At 50.6% G+C, this 18,781-nt stretch overlaps 3 protein-coding genes across 3 annotated transcripts; 1 reads left to right on the top strand and 2 right to left on the bottom strand.

The window, feature by feature from the left end:
- Positions 1 to 592: 592 nt before the first annotated feature.
- On the top strand, positions 593 to 1,602 carry LOC135233343 (meiotic recombination protein REC8 homolog). The gene is made up of 3 exons (XM_064296776.1): positions 593 to 603; positions 764 to 870; positions 1,049 to 1,602. Exons 1-3 carry the CDS (start codon positions 599 to 601, stop codon positions 1,162 to 1,164), a joined length of 228 nt encoding a protein of 75 aa, XP_064152846.1. The 5' UTR covers positions 593 to 598; the 3' UTR covers positions 1,165 to 1,602.
- Positions 1,603 to 2,686: 1,084 nt separating this feature from the next.
- On the bottom strand, positions 2,687 to 16,639 carry LOC135237583 (histone-lysine N-methyltransferase SETDB1-B-like). Its single transcript, XM_064305262.1, has 26 exons — positions 16,619 to 16,639; positions 15,520 to 15,718; positions 14,903 to 15,072; positions 14,620 to 14,663; positions 14,110 to 14,236; positions 13,521 to 13,700; positions 12,952 to 13,153; positions 12,400 to 12,473; positions 11,671 to 11,861; positions 11,348 to 11,474; positions 10,998 to 11,133; positions 10,638 to 10,814; positions 9,411 to 9,702; positions 8,650 to 9,002; positions 8,037 to 8,153; positions 7,700 to 7,869; positions 7,148 to 7,397; positions 6,658 to 6,824; positions 6,358 to 6,530; positions 6,220 to 6,245; positions 5,818 to 5,881; positions 5,237 to 5,324; positions 4,881 to 5,131; positions 4,576 to 4,664; positions 3,326 to 3,492; positions 2,687 to 2,691 (listed from the first exon to the last, which is right to left on the bottom strand). The coding sequence occupies exons 2-26, from the start codon at positions 15,714 to 15,716 to the stop codon at positions 2,687 to 2,689; spliced, it is 3,837 nt and encodes a 1,278-aa protein (XP_064161332.1). The 5' UTR covers positions 15,717 to 15,718; positions 16,619 to 16,639.
- A 1,032-nt stretch (positions 16,640 to 17,671) lies between these two features.
- On the bottom strand, positions 17,672 to 18,781 carry LOC135233335 (cortexin domain-containing 1 protein-like). Its single transcript, XM_064296764.1, has one exon. It carries the CDS (start codon positions 18,639 to 18,641, stop codon positions 18,462 to 18,464), a length of 180 nt encoding a protein of 59 aa, XP_064152834.1. The 5' UTR covers positions 18,642 to 18,781; the 3' UTR covers positions 17,672 to 18,461.

Raw genomic sequence — 18,781 nt, 5'->3', positions numbered from 1 at the left:
GTGTGTGTGTGTTGTGGTGTGTGTGTGTGTGTGTGTGTGTGTGGTGTATGTGGTGCTGGTGGTTGTGTGTGTGAGTGTGGTGGCTGTGTATGTGTGTATGTGTGTGTGCGTGGGTGTGTGGTGGTGATGTGTGAGTGTGGAGTGTGTGGTGTGGTGAGTGTGTGTGGATGTGTGGTGGGTGTGTGTGTGTGGTGTGTGTGTAGTGTGTAGTGTGTGGTGTGTGTGTGTGTGTGTAGTGTGTGGTGGTGTGTGTGTGTGTGTGTGTGTGTGTGTTGTGTGGGTGTGTGTGTATGGTGTGTGTGTGTGTGTGTGTGGTGTGTATGTGTGTGTGCGTGTGTGTGTGTATGTGTGTATGTGTGTGTGTGTGTGTGGTGTGTGTGTGTGGTGTGTATGTGTGTGTGCGTGTGTGTGTGTGTTGTGTGCTGTGTGTGTGTGTGTGTGGTGTGTGTGTGTGTGTGCGTGTGGGGTGTGTGTGTGTGTGTGTGTGTGTGTGTGCTGTGTGATGGCTGTGTCTCCTAGGAGAGATTCTGCTGCCTGGAGGTATTCTGGGAGAGTGAGGCCGGCAGGGGAGTGAGCAGTGGGCCTGAGAGTGAATCTCATGGGGTAATGTTCACTCTGCCCGTACTCCCCCGTGTCTCTGTCTGTGTTTTCATCTTCCTGCATCTGAGTGCGTGTGTCCCAGTCCCAGGACCTCTGTCTCTATCCGTGCGCTCTGGGGCCTGAGGGTGTCGGAGCTGAGCTTTACTTCCTGTCTCCCTCACAGCATGCTGCGGGAGCCCCTCCAGGAGCACAGCGAGGTGTCCTTCCACTCTCTGCTGCCCCCTCTGGCTGACCGCAGTACTGCGGCATGCTCCTTTTCCGCACTACTCGGTGAGCCCAATTCCCGAGACTCATCAGACGATTGTGTGCAGAACTGTAAATGTGTCTGCTGCGTAGACTACTGTCAATGCTAAGCATTGTGGTTTGCTGGTCTGTGAACTGTATTGATGGTATGGAGTATTTGTAGGTATTCATGTGTGACTTTTGTGGGTTTCTTTCCCACTAACAGTGTTTGTTTCAGGAAGGATACTCAGTGTGGAACAGGAGGAATCGTATGGCACCATTATGATTGCAAAAGGACCTCAGTATGAGGAGGAGGGGGACTGGGTGCCGCACACAGACTGATACGTTTACCGAAACTCACAAATACAGTTCAAACCGTCTACATTACCAGTAATAACGTTCTTTAGAAATGTTTTATTGGAAGACATATTTGTGATTAGAACATATGAAATTCAGCACTTGTTGGAATTTGAGTGTAATGTGTTTTTACCATTATGAATTTCTGCTAATTCTCATTAATGTTTATGTCCCTGTTCCTTTTGTAAACAAATGTTAAAAATGTTAATATTATTCAGTGGTGTCGAGCTTTACTGAAAAATGTACAATTGTTAAGTGGTATTACAGTACAGGAAGTGTAGTGTACATGAATAAACCACTGCAGCTCTAGTTTAAACCTTGACTTTCGTGTGATGTGTTAGTAGCTGCAGTAGGCAGGAGCGCTTCTTTTAACGGTGTGGTTCATACTGGGTTTTCTCTGATCAGTCACTCATTTGCATAAAAGTGACTGAATTTGCATAAGTCACTTGTAAACCAGTTCCTCCATGCAGCTGATTCACTGTAGTGAGTGAGGCAGAAAGCAGGCCTGTGTTTTCTTTTTTTTTACCATGTTTTGGAGAAACACCATTTATTAAAAGCACCGTTGCAAGCTTAAGCTTTGTAAGACCAAGAGGCAATGAAGCACAAACATAAGTTGATTGTGACAATTTCCACAACAGCACTCAGATCAGACCGGTTATTGGCTAATTATATTCATTTTCATTCATCCTAACGATCTGCAAATATTATCACGTTACGCAACTCATGACACCAAGTGCTGACTTAAAATTAGAATCCTCTTTTTGCTCATGTACTGTAAGAATACATATGCATGTAAGCTCCTAATGCATCGTTCTCCATAACCAAACATGGCCAACACACAACCTGAAAAGCCATTTACTGTTCATTCAGTCCTGCCCTGAGCAATTCCTGGTATAAACAAGCACGGAACCGTCCAGACCCACGGCGCAACTCACTCCCGCAGACACATTTTAGCTGGCACCGCCTGCGCAAAACATCCCTCAAAGGTCATCCGTGAGTGAGTGAGTGAGTGCCACAATTTGCCATGCACAGCCCACGGCGGCAGTTCCTGCGCGCCATGGGAAAAATGGAATCCAAATTTCCTCATTTCCCTCTATGTTGGGAGGCTTTCGGTAAAGTTAATACATAAATATGACAGGCAGCATAAAGTGTGGATGCTTTAAAAATATGCAAATAATGGTAATGGTGCACGTTATACAAAAGAAACTTGAGCATCACGTTATACTCCTCTTGTAATCTGTAATGATACAGGTTTTGTCATGAAGTAGTCTGAAACCAATTCGAGGGGGTCACTTGGTATAATGAGGACTTTTATTCAACTGTGACAAAGTACAATTTGGTCTGGAATTATAGACACTGACACACTGAAATGCTCTTGGGCATAGAGACAAAAAAAATAAAGAAAATAAAAATAAAACCTTAACAGTCAGAGCATGCTAATGACTGAAATGAACTGCTGAATGATGACTGGCAGGGCATGGAGAGAGAGGGATGGAGGGTTCTACAGTCAGGCTGAGAGGGATGACAAAAATCAGTGGCCAACCCAACACACAGTATCCACGAATGAACGGACGGACACACACACACACAACACACACACACAGACACACACAGAGACACACACAGACACACACAGACACACACACACACAGACACAGACACACACACACACACACACACAGACACACACAGACAGACACAGAGACACACACACACACACACAGATACACACACAGACACACACAGAGACACACACAGACACACACAGACACACAGACACACACACACAGACACACACACACACACACACACACACACACGACCACACGAGACACACACAGACACACACGACAGACAACACACACACACGACACACACACACGACACACACACACAGAACAAACACACACAACACACAGAACAACACACACACGACACCGATACACACAAGACACACACACACACAGCACACAGAGACAACAGAGACAACAGACAGGAGACACACAGACAGACAGGAGCAGACACAGCAGGCACACACAGCCACACAGACACACGCAGACACACACACACAACAGCACCACCCCACACACACACACACACACCGATGAGTGGACGTCCCACATTACGTAAACCCACACATGCTGACAGGTATAACAGAGAACGCAGAGGAGGAGGAGGACGTGCAAGGTGTGCTTAGGAGCCGCGTTTAATGCAGCCGTCCGGGACTCGTAGACCACAGTCACAAGCATCCTTCCTCCAGCTCCCCACTCGTAGTTGTAGTCCCAGGTGAGCTCCGTGCCAGCCCGGATCCGCCTGCACAGACAGGGAAATCGGCTCCCGTCAATCAAACCGCTCAACTCTGCCCCTTTTAGCCTTTTAAATGCAGGTGTTGAGACGTCACAATCCTTGCTAGCCTAATGATAAGACCCCTGTTGTCTCGGTGACACCTTTGTGACATCACCATTGGCTCTACTTCATAAACCACATGACCAACCTACCAGAGGGTAAGTTGTCATAACAGGGATATATTTAATTTTGCATCCATTTTTTAAAGGATCACTACAATTTAAAGATTTTCTTTACATGGGCCGAAGGATATTTTACCACTTTTCCACAACTTTCTTGGATACAAAGATTAAGGATTTTGAAGCACTGTGGAAAACCAGTAATAAGTATATAGCGCCCCCTTCAGTTCAGTAAAGGTAAAGTCACACTGACTGTGCCCCAAAGCCCACGGGCTTACTGACGAAATCTACACCTGGGTCGACTGATGCGATCATTTAACCTCCAGCATTGTGTTTAGCAGCGTGTGTGTGTGTGTGTGAGTGTGTGCACACACAAGTCAACTGGAACTTTTTGTAGCTTCAAAAAAATGAATCTGCAAAGATTATCAGATCATTGAAATGCCATCCTGTCAGCTGCTCTTTCAATTCAAGAGAACAAAGCAAAGCAAACAATGGCAAAACAATGGCGAAGCGGGTTTTAGTTAAGTACAATGGTATTTAAAAATTGCTCATTCATAACAAGTCGGCATGCCAAGGAATTTCAGTGGGGTGAATTAAATACACTCTGCTCACTATATGTGTGGCACAGGGTTGCTAGCATGTTAGAATTCTGAGGAAACCCCAGTCTTGCCCTTCCAGTAAAAGTGTTAAAAGCACTTCAACTCTGTGTGCGTATTAGAAAATGTGGGTGTTTTATAAATGAGCGGTGTATGAGAAATGACCTGGGTTTATGAGAAATGACCTGGGTGTATCAGAAATGACCTGGGTGTATCAGAAATGAGCTGGGTGTATCAGAAACGAGCTGGGTGGAGGTTTCTTCAGTCCAGTAGGGATGTGTGTGGCAGCTCTATCTGTCCCAGTCATGACAGGAAGCAGGCTGAAGCTCACTCACTTGCTGGCGAAGAAGGCCACCCAGGGGAAGCGCAGGTCATGCGTGTCCACAAAGACGTTCTGCACAAACAGGTTGGGGCTGCAGCTATGCTGTACGGAGGAACAGAGAAAGGCAAAGCCGACGGGTGAGTCACGTGTGCGGAAGGACAGAGCTCCCCCTCCCAGGACAGTGCTATCGATAATCTCAGAACAAGCAAAGGACACAAGCCTTTACTGCCCGTCTTCCATTTTTCCCTCCAAGTGACTTCTCTTATCCATTATTCTCTCCTCTCCTCTCCCTCCACCGCATCGTCGAACAGCACTCACGTTCAGATAGCGCCCCAGGTTACCCTCCAGCTTGGCGTCGATGATGTAACAGGACTCCTCGCCGTCGAAAAACTGCCTGGTGTTCTTCCAGACGGGGCCGCTTTCCGGCGAGGGGCCCCCAGGTCCCGCCGAGCCTCCCGTCCCACCGGCCCCGCCCCCTCCCACCCCGCCCGTCTTCACCACCAGGCCGTGCGTGGACTTGAGGGCGAAGCCGCGGGTGGACTTGACCGCCACCTGCCTCTTCACTGGACCTGACAGGGGAGGGGCCTGTTACTCAGGGGAGGGGCCTGTTACTCAGCGAAGGCAGAATACAAATCAAGACAATACTTGTCTGGGCGCCTGCCCCGCCCCCTTACCCTGAGCCTGTCTCTCCCTCTCCTTGTTATCCTCTGATCCGGAGCTGATGGTCTGAACATCGTCACTGTCAGAGAGGGTCATAACATCCTGACAGACAGACAGACAGACCAATGAGGAGAAAGGGGGAGACCAAGAAGGAGAAAGATTTTATGCACTCATGCATGAGAACAATTTAGTGGTATTGTGTGCAAATTTCCAGGAAGTCCAGGAAATTGGTTCTGTCCACTCCACTGAAAAATCTTTTAATGCACTTATCTGCTTAAAAAGAAAACCCTACTTACTGACTCATTATTACATTGCTACTCATTTTCGCTGTCAGTTTTCTAACAACTCATTACAGCTTAGGTCCAACAGTGAACACTGTTTTTCAGGCAATGTATGCAGTGGCCAGAAAATCTCATTTCTATTAATTTTTTTGCATAATGAGATTTTAAAAAACATATTGCAAGAAAATTTCACTCGTCAAGCAGACAGTAACTTCATACAAGCTAATATTTTCTACTTTAAATCTCATCACGAGACTAAAACACTTAAGACGTGTTTTTGCGGTGAGAGACAGTGGGCTGAGTGTGGACCGTACCGCGTTTCCTCCAGGGGGCCGCTTCCCTCCCTCCGTCTTCCCTGGGGGGGCGCTGCCCGAGCCCCTTTAAAAAAAAAAACAGAGATCAAATGTCATTCATTCGTCCCACTCCAGGAGAACATCTCACACAACCCACAACACGCAGGCTCTCTCTGCCAATTCTGCTACACTCCTCCTGCAGGAAAGGTAGCTGTGCCATGAATGTTCCATTAAGCGAAAACCTTCCCTTTTACACCTGCTCGTTCATTATTAGCTGCACTGGGACTGTTATGTCAGTGGTGTCTGTTGTACAGCCTGTCTCAGAGTCACTGGTCTTGCTGACGTGTACAGGAGCCTGACTTCGCTCTGGTGTGGGGGGGGGGGGGGGTGCGGCAGATTTGGGTGGAGTGAGAAGGGACTTACGATAGGCCTTTCTGTTCCACAGGTTCCTATAGCAGCAAGAAGCGAGAGCAGGTGAATGAGAGCAGATTAGGATTCAGATGATGTCACATAACAGGATGACATGATGTCACAAAGACAAGAGGCCCCTCCCACCCTCACCTTCTTCTCGGTTTTCAGCCCCTCCAGTTTGACCATGGGCTGCGAGGCGGGGGATTGGCTGGTCAGCCAGGAGGCCACCTTGCTCTTGCCGGTCTCCTCAGGCATGGGGGGCGGCTTGGTGTCCTCCGGCCCCCTGGCCGACCCACTCAGCCCATCCTTACTGTCCTGGCTCCCTTTGGGGATGGGGGGGGGGGGGGGGGGGGGGGGGGGGAAGAGGAACAGGCTATCAAAACCGAAGCCACACCCGCACGTCACACGCCGCGCTGAACAGCCGCACGCGCTCGGGCCGTACTGCCTCACCCTCCTTCAGCCCCTTGGCCTGCCTGCGGGTGGTGTAGCTCCGCCACACGGAGCTCGAGCTGTAGTACGTGTCCTTCACGAAGTTGTCGTCCGAGCTGTCGTCGTCCTCCTCGTCGTTGGACTCTTCGTCGTCGTCGTCGTCGTCCTCTCCCTCTCCGGAGGAGCCCCTACCTGGGAGGGACAGAGGAAGGTCAGGCGCGAATCGTGGTCCCGCTACGGCGGGCGCAAACCTGACCGGACGCACAATGGGCAAGGAACTGATCTTGACCTAAAGGTTGCAGGTTCGATTCCCGGGTAAGGACACTGCCGTTGCACCCTTGAGCAAGGCACTAAACCTGCACTGCTTCAGTATACGTCCAGCCGTGTAAACGCATGCAGTGTAAACGCTACGTAAAAAGTTGTGTAAGCCGCTCTGGCAAGAGCGCCTGCTAAATGCCTGTAGTGTGATGTGACGGGACGGGGGGCGAGGGGCGGAGGGGAGGACTGGGACTGGCCTCTGCCGCCTGTGCCGCTGTTGGTGTCCTCCTCGGCCTTGCGGACGCTCCGGCTCAGGGCGGACACGGCGGCGCTCTTCACGCGGCTCATGTCCACGCCGCTGCCGTCGCTGTCGGAGCAGTGCGCCTCGCTCTCGTAGCCCTCCTTGAAGTTCTCCACGCTCTCGATGTGGTCCAGGTTGGCAAAGTACTCGTCGCCCATCTCCAGACCCTCCTTGTCCGCAAAGTCGTCGGTCAAGATTTTACCTGAGCGGGAGAGAGAGGGAGGGAGAGAGGGAGGGAAGGAGGGAGGGAGGAAGGGAGAGTAGTGAGATGAAGAGATACGACATACTGACAGGGACACCGACCAATGAAGAAATGGAGACCACCATCCTGAGAGGAAGGAATGGTGGCCATGAGAAACGGTCCTTAAGTTTAGTCCACAGTCAGACCACGAAGATGCTAAGGCAACAACTACTGAAACATTCCCTGTGCTTCTATGGACAGCAATGGAGCGCCTTGCCCTCTACATGGCTGCTGTGACCAGCCTCCCTCTCCCTCTCTCTCACCGGCATAGATGCAGACAAAGGAGCCTTTGGCCACGTCGTCCAGGCAACGGATGCCCCAGCCCTTGTTCTGGGTCTTGAAGAGCTGCAGGCGCACCTGCAAACCGTGCTGCACCAGCCTGTTAATGCACATCTGGGGGTTACAGCGACACCGCTTGTTACATTCATATATCCTGGAGAGGGAGAGAGGGGGGAAGAGAGGGAGAGGGGGGGGACAAAGAGAGAGGGAGGGAGAGAGTCATTTTACCACTGGAGAAATGGGGTGACAAACGAGACGTCACAGGAACAAGGCACAGACAGACAGATGGACAGACAGACAGACTGAGAGACAGACGCTCACCCGGTTGGCAGGCACTCCTCCAGTCTCTTCTGAGTGTAGCCAGCGTTGGGGTTGATCTGAGCCCCCGGGGTGCAGGCAGTGGCCTGAAGGGTCAGCTGGTGACAGGAGCACTTAGACCTGCGATGGGAAGCCACACTAATGTAGAAACAGTGTGTTTTAACCCCACCCCTTCTTCTTTTTTATTTTTGCTCAAGGGCTGCAGGAGTTGAGGAAAGCCCCTGCCCTCTAATACACTGGCACCTGACTCACACAGTTACAAGCAGAGACACACATACACACACATGCACGCGCGTACACACACACACGCACACAGTCATATAGACAGACACACATGCACGCGCGTACACACACACACACAGTCATACAGACATACACACACATGCACGCGCGTACACACACACACAGTCATACAGACATACACACACATGCACGCGCGTACACACGCACACGCACACAGTCATATAGACATACACACACATGCACGCGCGTACACACACACACGCACACAGTCATATAGACATACACACACATGCACGCGCGTACACACACACACGCACACAGTCATATAGACATACACACACACACACACACAGAGGATAACCGGCGCACTGACTTGTCCCTGCAGCCGTCGGTGCAGTCGCAGCCCACCAGGAAGTCGGGGCTGGTGTTGATGTAGACCCCGTCGGCCGGGATGCGCTCCTTGCTGTAGGCCACGTTGGGCGGGGGCGTCATGTCGATCTCGTTGACGCAGGACAGGGGGATGTCCTCGCGCCCGTCCGTGATGTCCCGGATGAAGTAGAAGGGCTTCTGGGGCTGGAAGCGCCGGTCCACCAGCACGTAGGGGTCCAGGCAGAACATCTCCAGGAAGATGAAGTCGCAGTGCGTCTGGAACAGGTAGCGCTGGATCTCGCCCATGCTCCGCAGGCACAGCCCACACGGGGACTTGTAGATCACGTGGAAGGACATCTGCAGGGGAGGAGAGGGGACCGGCACGGCGTCAGAGGGAGGAGACACGCCTCCTCACAAACCCAAGTTACACTAAACAAGCGGCACGTTAACCTCAGGGGTGATACAACCTGTGGTATGACCCTACTCTAAGAGAGGAGCTCCACCAACCGCAGAGTGCGTTACTGACAACCAACCGCAGAGTGCATTACCAACAGCCAACCGAACAACGGCGATAGTGGTTGGTGGATACTTTCTACCTATATACCTAGGATTCCAGATGGAATTACCAGGAAGTGGTCAGAAAATATCCGCTGATCACCATTAATGGTTGGTTTTCTGGTTTTTAGGGTTTTCAGCTCTGAGGCCGTATGACCGCCCCCCGGGCAGAGGCGCGGGGCGCGGTCGGACCGCAGCGGGACCCCTGACCTTGCGGTTGATGCGGCGGCGGCCGGTCATGCGGCGGAACTCGTAGAGCAGGGGCGCGAGCAGCGGGTTGCGGCCGCGGTACTGGTCCAGCCGGGCCGGCCGGATGCGGTTGAGGCAGGCGGGGGAGCAGGTGTGGGTCATGTAGAAGAGCCGCTCGTTGGGCGCCTGGTAGGAGGGCTCGTGGGGGATTCGGTCCGAGGGGAACGGCTGCTGTGGCACGATGGAGACCAGGGACTGCGGGCCGGGCTGTGGGGGCAGGCCCGGCAGGGGCCCCGACTGCAGGACAAAGATCCTTCAGAGGGACAGAGAGAGAGAGAGAGAGAGAGAGAGAAGGAGGGAGGGGGGCAGGGAAGGGGAGAGTGACAGAGAGAGGGAGAGAGAGCGGAGGGATGGGGAAGGGGGGTGAAGGACAGATAGAGGGAGAAAGGGACAGAGAGGAGGGAAGGGACAGGGAAGGGGGGAGAAGGACAGACAGAGGGGAAGAAGGATAGAGAAAGGGGGAAAAGGAGAGGGAACAAAGAGAATGACTGAAAATGAGAACTGGGCTCCCAATTCACATCTACTGTTGCTACCTGCAACAGCCTTTGGAGCAGAAAGTGATGAAAATAATCAGTTTTTTTTCAAAACCATTGTAAAAGGTCCAGTTGATCAGCTTTCCATTGTAATTTTAAAATAATAATACATAGTAGTAACGGTAGTAAGACTCCTATCAGCGTTCTGCTCACTTCCTGTTTCATCCCCTTCATGATTCCTGTCAGAGCTCTGCTCACTTCCTGTTTCATCCCCTCCATGATCCCTATCAGAGCTCTGCTCACTTCCTGTCTCATCCCCTCCATGTACCCTATCAGAGCTCTGCTCACTTCCTGTCTCATCCCCTCCATGTACCCTATCAGAGCTCGGCTCACTTCCTGTCTCATTCCTTCAGACCTACGGCTCTGCTCACTTCCTGTTTCATCCCCTCCATGATCCCTATCAGAGCTCTGCTCACTTCCTGTCTCATTCCCTTCATGACTCCTATCAGGGCTCTGCTCACTTCCTGTTTCATCCCCCCCATGATCCCTATCAGAGCTCTGCTCACTTCCTGTCTCATCCCCTTCATGACTCCTATCAGGGCTCTGCTCACTTCCTGTCTCATCCCCTTCATGACTCCTATCAGGGCTCTGCTCACTTCCTGTCTCATCCCCTGCATGTCCCAGGCCACCCTTCGTCTCACACTGCCCTTCTCACCTGGAGGGGTTGCTGGGGACGATGGCGGCGGAGGTGGGGTGGGGCTGCGGGGGCTTGGGGGCGCTCGGCAGGGCTTCACTGGGGGCTCCGGGACGAGGAGGAACATAGGGGGGCACAAACGGGGACGTGCTCTTTTTGGCTACTTGCTGTTTGGACCGAGCCAAGCTGTCAGGGCTCCTTAACGGGGGAGAGAAGAAACAAAATAAGATCAAGAAGGCTCTGACAGCAGTTACAGGGGAGTGGGCATTTAGCTACGGATCATTCAATACGTTCTCCTCTTCCAACGGTAAGACAAACGTCACGCAGTGGTGCAGAAGCCTCACTAAGCATGCTGGGATACGGCCAGCCCTCAGTACTCACTCGGTGCGGGTGGGCTGCGCGGGGACGTGAGCCACCGGGGGGCGCACTATCGGGGACGTGACCTGGGGCTTGTTGGCTCCAGCGTTGCTGTTCTCGTTAGTGTACTGGACCACGGGCCCTTTGGTCCGTACCGCTCCTGGAACACAAAGCACAGACTGAGCCCTGCAGGGCGCACCTGGTGTGATGCAATCGCTCACATCACTAAGTAAAGGGGGCGGGGCAGAGTCCACAGTCAGCCAGTCGAGGAGACACAAACTCACAGGCGCATGGAAGGAAATGAAACAAATGAGCGCGCAGGTGCTCATGCGCAGTCGCGCAGACGGGCGGGCGGGCGGGCAGGCGGGCATTACCCATGTTGGGGCGCGTCCTCTGCTGGCCGGGCAGCTTCTTGTCCAGGTTGGCGGAGTTCATCTTCAGGTTGAACATGGGCTCCAGGCGCGTCGAGCCGCGGTAGATCCACTCGCTGCGCTTATCGTCCTGAAAACGGCACCGGCACAGACGCCCCGTTAGGTCACCCTCGAACCCCAACACCCCAACGACACTGCACCTCCAACCGGCCCCGTTAGGTCACCCTCGAACCCCAACACCCCAACGACACCGCACCTCGAACCGGCACGAGATGAGCGCAGGAGGCGAATGAAGAGCGCTCGGGACGTGCTGGGGAAGGACTGACCAGGAAGAGGATCTTGACCAGGCTGCCGTCCACCTCCTCCACGCGGCTCTTCCACCAGGTGCCCTCCCACTCGGTCTTAATGAGCTGGCCGGCCTTCAGCAGCACCATGGGCCTGTTGGGGTAGGCCGTGATGTACTCCTCAATGAAGTCCCTGCAGGACGCGTCCTCGATGTCCTCCCACGTCTTCTTCACTGCACACAGACAGAGGGGGAGAGAAAGAGACAGCGCGACTCAGAAAGAGGAGGGCACTTCAATTTTACTACACTTTTTTATTTTCTATTTCGTATGACCAGGGGTGGCACACCCTGTTCCTGGAGATCTACTGTAGACCTCCTGTAGGCTTTCATTTCAACCCTAATTTGGCACACCCAATGCTCATAATTAGTAGCTCAATGAGATCTATAGCTGTTGAATGAGGTGTGGTGTTGTTAGGGTTAGAGTGAAAACCTACAGGACGGTCCATCTCCAGGAACAGGGGTGGGCAGCCCTGATATGACACTACTCTATACCTCACTGTCATTGGTTTTATTTCTACTGATACTTAATGTGAAAGCAGGAGGGGTTGGGCTTATATTTGCTTTTGGGAAATGCTCTGAATAAGTCCTGTCATGCAATTAAAGCCTGACTAAATCCTTGCATGCAATGCTTATTCAGTGTGAGAAATCCATCCAGACAGTCCAGTGAAAGAGGAAGAGGACAGGAAAGAGGCGGGACAGGGCGGGGTCTCACAGGGTCTGCAGACAGGGTAGAGCTCTGGCAGGCTGACGTAGGAGGCGTAACCGTCATCGAAAAAGATCAGGAACCTGTGAACACATTCAGCAACAGTCACTGTCTCTTTAATGCCCAATATCCTGGTCCCACCCAATGATTATACACAGAGTGAATACAAATTTGTATTAAAAAAATTTGTGTGAGTGTGTGCATGTTTGTGTGTGTGAATGTGTGTGCGTTTGTGTGGTTGTGTCTAAACATAAATGTGTTTCCTCCTTCCCACCACTATGGCCTCCCTTCACCTGCAGTCTCTCCCCCTCCCCCTCCCCCCCCCTCCTCTCTCCTCCCTCCCCCCCCCCTCTCTCTCCCTCCCTCTCCCCCCCCCTTCTCTCCCTCCCTCCCCCCTCTCTCTCCCTCCCTCCCTCTCTCCCCTCTCTCCCTCCCTCCCTCTCTCTCTCCTCTCTCCCCCCCCTCTCTCCCTCCCCTCTCCCCCCCCCTCTCTCTCCCTCCCTCCCCCCCCTTTCCTCCTTTCCCCCCCCCTCTCTCTCCCTCCCTCCCTCCCTCTCTCACCTCATGCGGTTCTTGCTGTTGGGCATCTCGGCCACGATTCCGGCGTACAGCCAGACCTGGTTGCCGTCCTTGTACTTGGCGACCACGCGCGCCCCCACGTACAGGCGCTCCAGGGTGGGGTGGTAGTCGAAGGCCACGTGGTTCCCCGACAGCAGGCTCTTCCCCTTGTTCTCAAACTTCACCTTGTACTTGAAGCCAGAGCCTAGAGCCCAGCAAACAGAGGAAGAGACAGAAGACAAGAACGTAGACTGGTGAGAATCCATTAAGGGGCACCTCTTAAAATGTAAAGAAAGCCGTTCACAAAAAACTGTTTGTTCCGTGTTTTTTTAAGTGATGTTTAAATATCTGAATGACAGACTAAATTCTAAGTCAGTGTTCTAGAACTCCATTGCTTTCAATTAACAGTGGTGATTGTTACATCAGCATTAGAATGCACAGTTCAGAACATTCCAATCACATATTTGTGATCTTACACCTTACAGTGGGAAACCCTACAGTCCCCCAGACCAGGCCAATTCTCCTTGACTAGCCTTGACTGCCCAGCCCAGATGGAGCACCGTGACTCTTACCGACGGGGGTGATGGCTATAAGAGTGCCGCGGTGCCAGGTCTTGGTCCTCTTCTTGCCCAGGATGCTCATGTCCAGATGGAGGGCGTCCTCCTTGAGGGCAGGGTTGGGCTGGGTGGGGGTGTTGCGCGGAGCCTGGGACACAAACACGGCTGGCATGGACAGCGACTGACCGCTCGATTCTGCAAGAGATGAGCGGGAAGGGAACCAAAGGGAGGAAAGGGCACATGATTCACTCTTCATTTAGGAGGGATTTAGAGAACACTCAAATGGCAGATGTATCCGCTTAGGCCACTGGGAGTGGGTGCTGGGAGCAGGCACTAGGAGAGTGGGCACTGGAAGAGAGGGAATTGGGAGTGGGCACTGGGAGAGAGAGCACTGGGGAAAGGGGCACTGGGAGTGGGCACTGGGGAAAGGGGCACTGGGAGTGGGCACTGGAAGAGAGGGAATTGGGAGTGGGCACTGGAGGAGAGAGCACTGGGGAAAGGGGCACTGGAGAGAGAGCACTGGGGAAAGGGGCACGGGGAGTGGGCACTGGAAGAGAGGGCACAGGGAGGCCCACATCCCAGAAGGAGAGGAACAGCGGCTCACCTCTGCGCACGATGGGAGGAGGAGGTGGCTTGGTGGGGGTGACATTCGGGGTCGTCCTGTTCACTGCCTGAGCGAGTTTCTGCACCTGCTGCGAGGACCTCTGGAGCGCTGCTGACGCCTCGCTGAACTGAAGGAAAAAGTGAGAGAGAGTGAGTGAGCGAACGAGCGAGAGACACTCCAACAAATCACAACTCAGACAAATCACTCATTTCATAAAATTTGGTTAATTGGTCGATTGAGTAACTACGGGGGCAATTACTTTTTCACTTGGGGATACATGTGTTTGATTACTTTTTTCATTAAATAAATTTAAAAATTTTTTAAATGTGTTTTGGGTTTACTCAATTTCCCTTTGTCAAATATTGCATTTTGTCTAAAGATGTGAAACCACTGAATGTGAGAAATATGCAATAATAGAGGAAATCAGGAAAGGGGCAAGTACTTCTTCTCGGCACGGCATGTGTGTGTGTGTCTGTGTGCAATTTTACAGCTGGCATATTTAGTCCTTACTGCAGGATCCTTGACTGGAGTCGTGACCTTCTTTGGGGGAACCACTGTAAGAAAACGCAAAGCAAGCTTAAAAGGTTTATAGAACAAGGCTATACAAACCAGAAATTCTAAATCGGACTAAAATAAAAGCATTATGCGAACCTAAGCATCATACCAGCACTTACAATGAACAATACTTAGCAATCAAAGCATTTAACAAACTAGACAAACAGAGCACAGGCAAAAACCATCTTTAAAGACAAATGGAACAGAAGAGGGTTGAGGCAGCGCAACATATGCTTACCGCATCCTACAGCGATGACGTCATCGTCGTCGTCGTCGTCGTCGATCTCGATGATTTCAGAAGACTGCGCGCCTTGAACCCCGCCCTCATCCTCTGAGCTGCTGTCCTTGTACACCAGCCCCATTTTACTATACACGTCTTTCACCAGGCTCTCGCACTCCACAACGGACCTGGAACACAACGCGCAGCGAAGCCAATTACACACAAGCGGTTCTTTACACATCTTCACATCCGTTCTTATTTACTGGCAGACTTTATGCAAAGTACGCAAAGTAGAACTTTTCACCTTTCAGGTGTAACATGTTGTGAGCCCCTCACCAAGCAACAGAACTGCAGAGAATAATAAACAGGCTTCTAAGTTTGAGGTCGGAACAATATTAAGGAAAGCGCTTCAGGGCCACATCGCCTCATCCCTTGCATTTGAAGGCTGGCACTGGATGGGACACAGAACAACTGTGACGAGAGGCAGTCACCAGACCCCCAATTTTTACAACAGCAGGGACGTCTAACTCTTTGTACACATCTTGCACATAAGATGACCATGCACGCGCACATGCACACACACACACACACACACACACGTGCGTACGCACATACACGTGCACACACACACTTACTCGGAGGCATTGCTGAAGAGAAGCTCCACAGTGGCGACCTCCTTCTCCCTCTGCTCCACCCAGCCCTGCAGCTCGGCCAGCTGAGCCTTCCTCTGCCTCACCACCTCACTGCGCTCCACCTCCTCCTGGATCCAGCGGCGCAGCTCCTCCAGGGACACGCCCAGCTCCTCCTCCAGACCGTCCTCGATGCCCTCCATCCCTGAGAGAGCAGGGCATTGGGGGGGGGGGGGGGGGGGGAGAGGGGTGAACATGTACAACGAAGCATTCCAAACTGAGAGAAAAATTACAAACAGGTGATTTCTGTTTTGTACCTAGTACATCGTGCAATTTCACATGACTGGTTCAGTGACGTAATGAGTTTGCATGTCGGTACTCTGAAGTAGGAAAGAAAACGTTAAAATAATACGCTTATAGTGAACTGCATATACAAATAAACACCAACTCGTTTAGAAATAGCTAGGACATTGCCGCCGGTTTGGTGTAGTTGCGCTCGATTATCTATATACCTGTTTGCAGACAGGACAGCTAGACTTAGATGCGACTAGGAAATCTGACTCCACATAGACCATGGATTAAATTATTCAGCTTTTTGATATGACGAGTGTGCGCTACTGAATAGTTCTGATCCGAGTCTCGCACCTACCTGACAACCCAGCGGCTGATGGTCAATGTAGTCTTATTAAAGTACGATTGATACACAGACTAGCTGCACGATGCAACACACATCCACAATATAGACAGACAGCTTGTGTTTACGAGGTTCCTCAGCTCAGATATATTAATACATGTAATGCAGAATATGCCGTTGATATAGACAAACGCAAGTAATGTCTGTCTCGTTAGGAATGGCGACAGACATATATATATAAAACTACAAGCACCGTGAGCAACATCGAGAGTAAAGAGGACATCGGCGCGTGTGAACGATGCGACAACGCCAGCAGGCTACGCGTGAATTCTAATGTTCACTCCTGTTCATATATTTTATAATTTTATTTTACCTATCGGTCACAGACCCAGCATATTAATTTCCCTTTGTGTGCAAAAGATCACATTAAGAGCTTGTAAGGGATAAAACGATTTTACACGTTTAAATTACCTCCAACTTGCAACCCCCAAACAATGCCGACATCTTAGCTAAGTGGCTAGCAAAAAGCAAGCTAGTCTTAAACTTACCTTTAATTTTCCGACCTCTCTGTTACTTCCGGTCCCTGTTTTATAGATATTGAACCGTTTCCAGTACAAACATTGAAAATCTGCATATATGTGTTTGTATGGTTACCATTTAGTGGTCATTAAAGTACAAGAACTAATGTTTTCAACTCAATGTACCACAACCCCCATTCCAACCAGTTCTGTCAGCGGGTTCAATGGCCATGCCCACTGAACCCGCCCACTGACCAATCGGCATTCGAGGCTTCGTTGAGTGAAAGCTTGAAAGACAATCATCTCCTGCGGAATAGAGGGAGAAAACAAGTCCCGCCTATTATAATTATTTCTGGCCCGTACTTGGTAGAATATTTAGATTGACTGTAGTCTCAGGCAATCAGCGCACCTCTACGCATTCAGGCGGGAATTACAGGATAAGACCTAGTCAAGTCCCTCAATATTAAAGACTATTAGTTGTTAAAATGTATTTTTATGCAATGTATGTAAAAAAATCACTTGAGTGGGAGTATATACTAAATGTAATATATAATGCAATACTTTTTCATTTTAATTTATAGATTATTTAACATCTATTGTAGGTCATCATGACGATCTTGGTATCGTGTTGCTTAACTTAAAAGTTGCTTTACTTAATACAAACCCTGCTCTTGGGGAAGTGCTGATCTCGTTGCCGACGGTGCGTGAGAGTACGGCTTAAACACACTATTGCAAGAAATGTATAACATTGTGCAGAGGATAACGTATGGTTTGTTATCATGTGCTGTGTAGTGAATAACTTAGAGTAGCCTATGCACCTCACTGGTGTACATTTCATGTGCAATTAGTAATGGGCACTCAACCAGCCCACCATACCTCCCAGCTGAGTTCCCTTCAATCGTGTTGTCGAATAATAGCCTAATTCAGTTCTACACAGAGACTTAAATCAAGGTTGAGAAGCTTTTATACATGATATCATGGAGAGAAATATGGCGTCTCTGCAGTCCTCTGAAAATCGACAGTTTATTCAGCAAGTTTTATACCTCCAAGACTGACAGAGAAAATTACAGTTCTTGCAAAGAGGTAAGAAACAATAATAGTTCTTTCTCTACGGGAACTAATGAAACATGGGAGGTTACATATTTGGCAACATGCCCCGGTCTGTATGTTGAGTGGCCAGGAAACCACGACAAGGCATTTAACAAAGAAATACACTCTAAATAAGTTATCTTTGTAATTTCCCACAAGAAACAAGACAGACTGTTAATTTTTTACACACGTGTCCACCACCCATTTTAGCACTCTGCTTATTATTTTGCTTTATACTCTGTTTATCACCCCTCTGTGTCTGCCTGCATTCCATCCTTGACGAACACTTGTGATTTTTCATAGTGCCTCATTCCTATGTCTCATTCCCAATCTCAACTCTCCTCCTGTCCTGTAGGGGTCAGTTACTTGGCTGCCATACACTGATCATTTATACCACAGAAGAGGTCTCCAGCAGCACAGAGGCCCTTTGGTCACAGTATTTGTTCAGTTTTGAAATGTCTGCAGTCACATCTGGCACAAGTCCTGTAGTTTTTCCCCTTCTGTTGGGAGTTTTCACAGCTGCGCTCTGGATAGTGTCTTCGTCCCAGTATGTTCTAACAGTAGATTCTCACACCCCTGCCTTAAATGTAGAACCAGAACCAGATGAGATTGGGGTGGGAAGGTTTCCTCGACTTCCATGTCTTCCAGTCTGTTCTCAGCTCTTGCTGAGGTGGACACTGTGCTTCAAGGGACCGACAGTTTTACCCTCAGCTGTTGATCTGCTCCTCTTGGTACGTGGTGGTGGCGCTGTACGGGTCTATGACCATCTGCACACATCTCACCATGGAGACAATCAGGAAGAAGCAGAGAAGGAAGAAGAAGAAGAGGGCAAATCCCAAATCTACATCCACCTCCAGCTTGAAGGGAGCAGAAATGGGCTGGTCCATTTTTGCCAGATGGGGTGGGACTGAAGTAAATCAGGGTATGTAAGGGTGGGGTGCTGGACGTGTATGTGAGGATGGCAGAACAGTATAATCAGCACAGGCTGGAAAGAGAAAATAAAATTAACACAAGGTGATTCCAAAAG

Source organism: Anguilla rostrata, chromosome 1, assembly GCF_018555375.3.
Source record: "Anguilla rostrata isolate EN2019 chromosome 1, ASM1855537v3, whole genome shotgun sequence".
Taxonomy (NCBI): domain Eukaryota; kingdom Metazoa; phylum Chordata; class Actinopteri; order Anguilliformes; family Anguillidae; genus Anguilla; species Anguilla rostrata.
The sequence above is the reverse complement of the archived record's forward strand: the minus strand, read 5'-3'. Positions and strand labels throughout refer to the sequence as shown.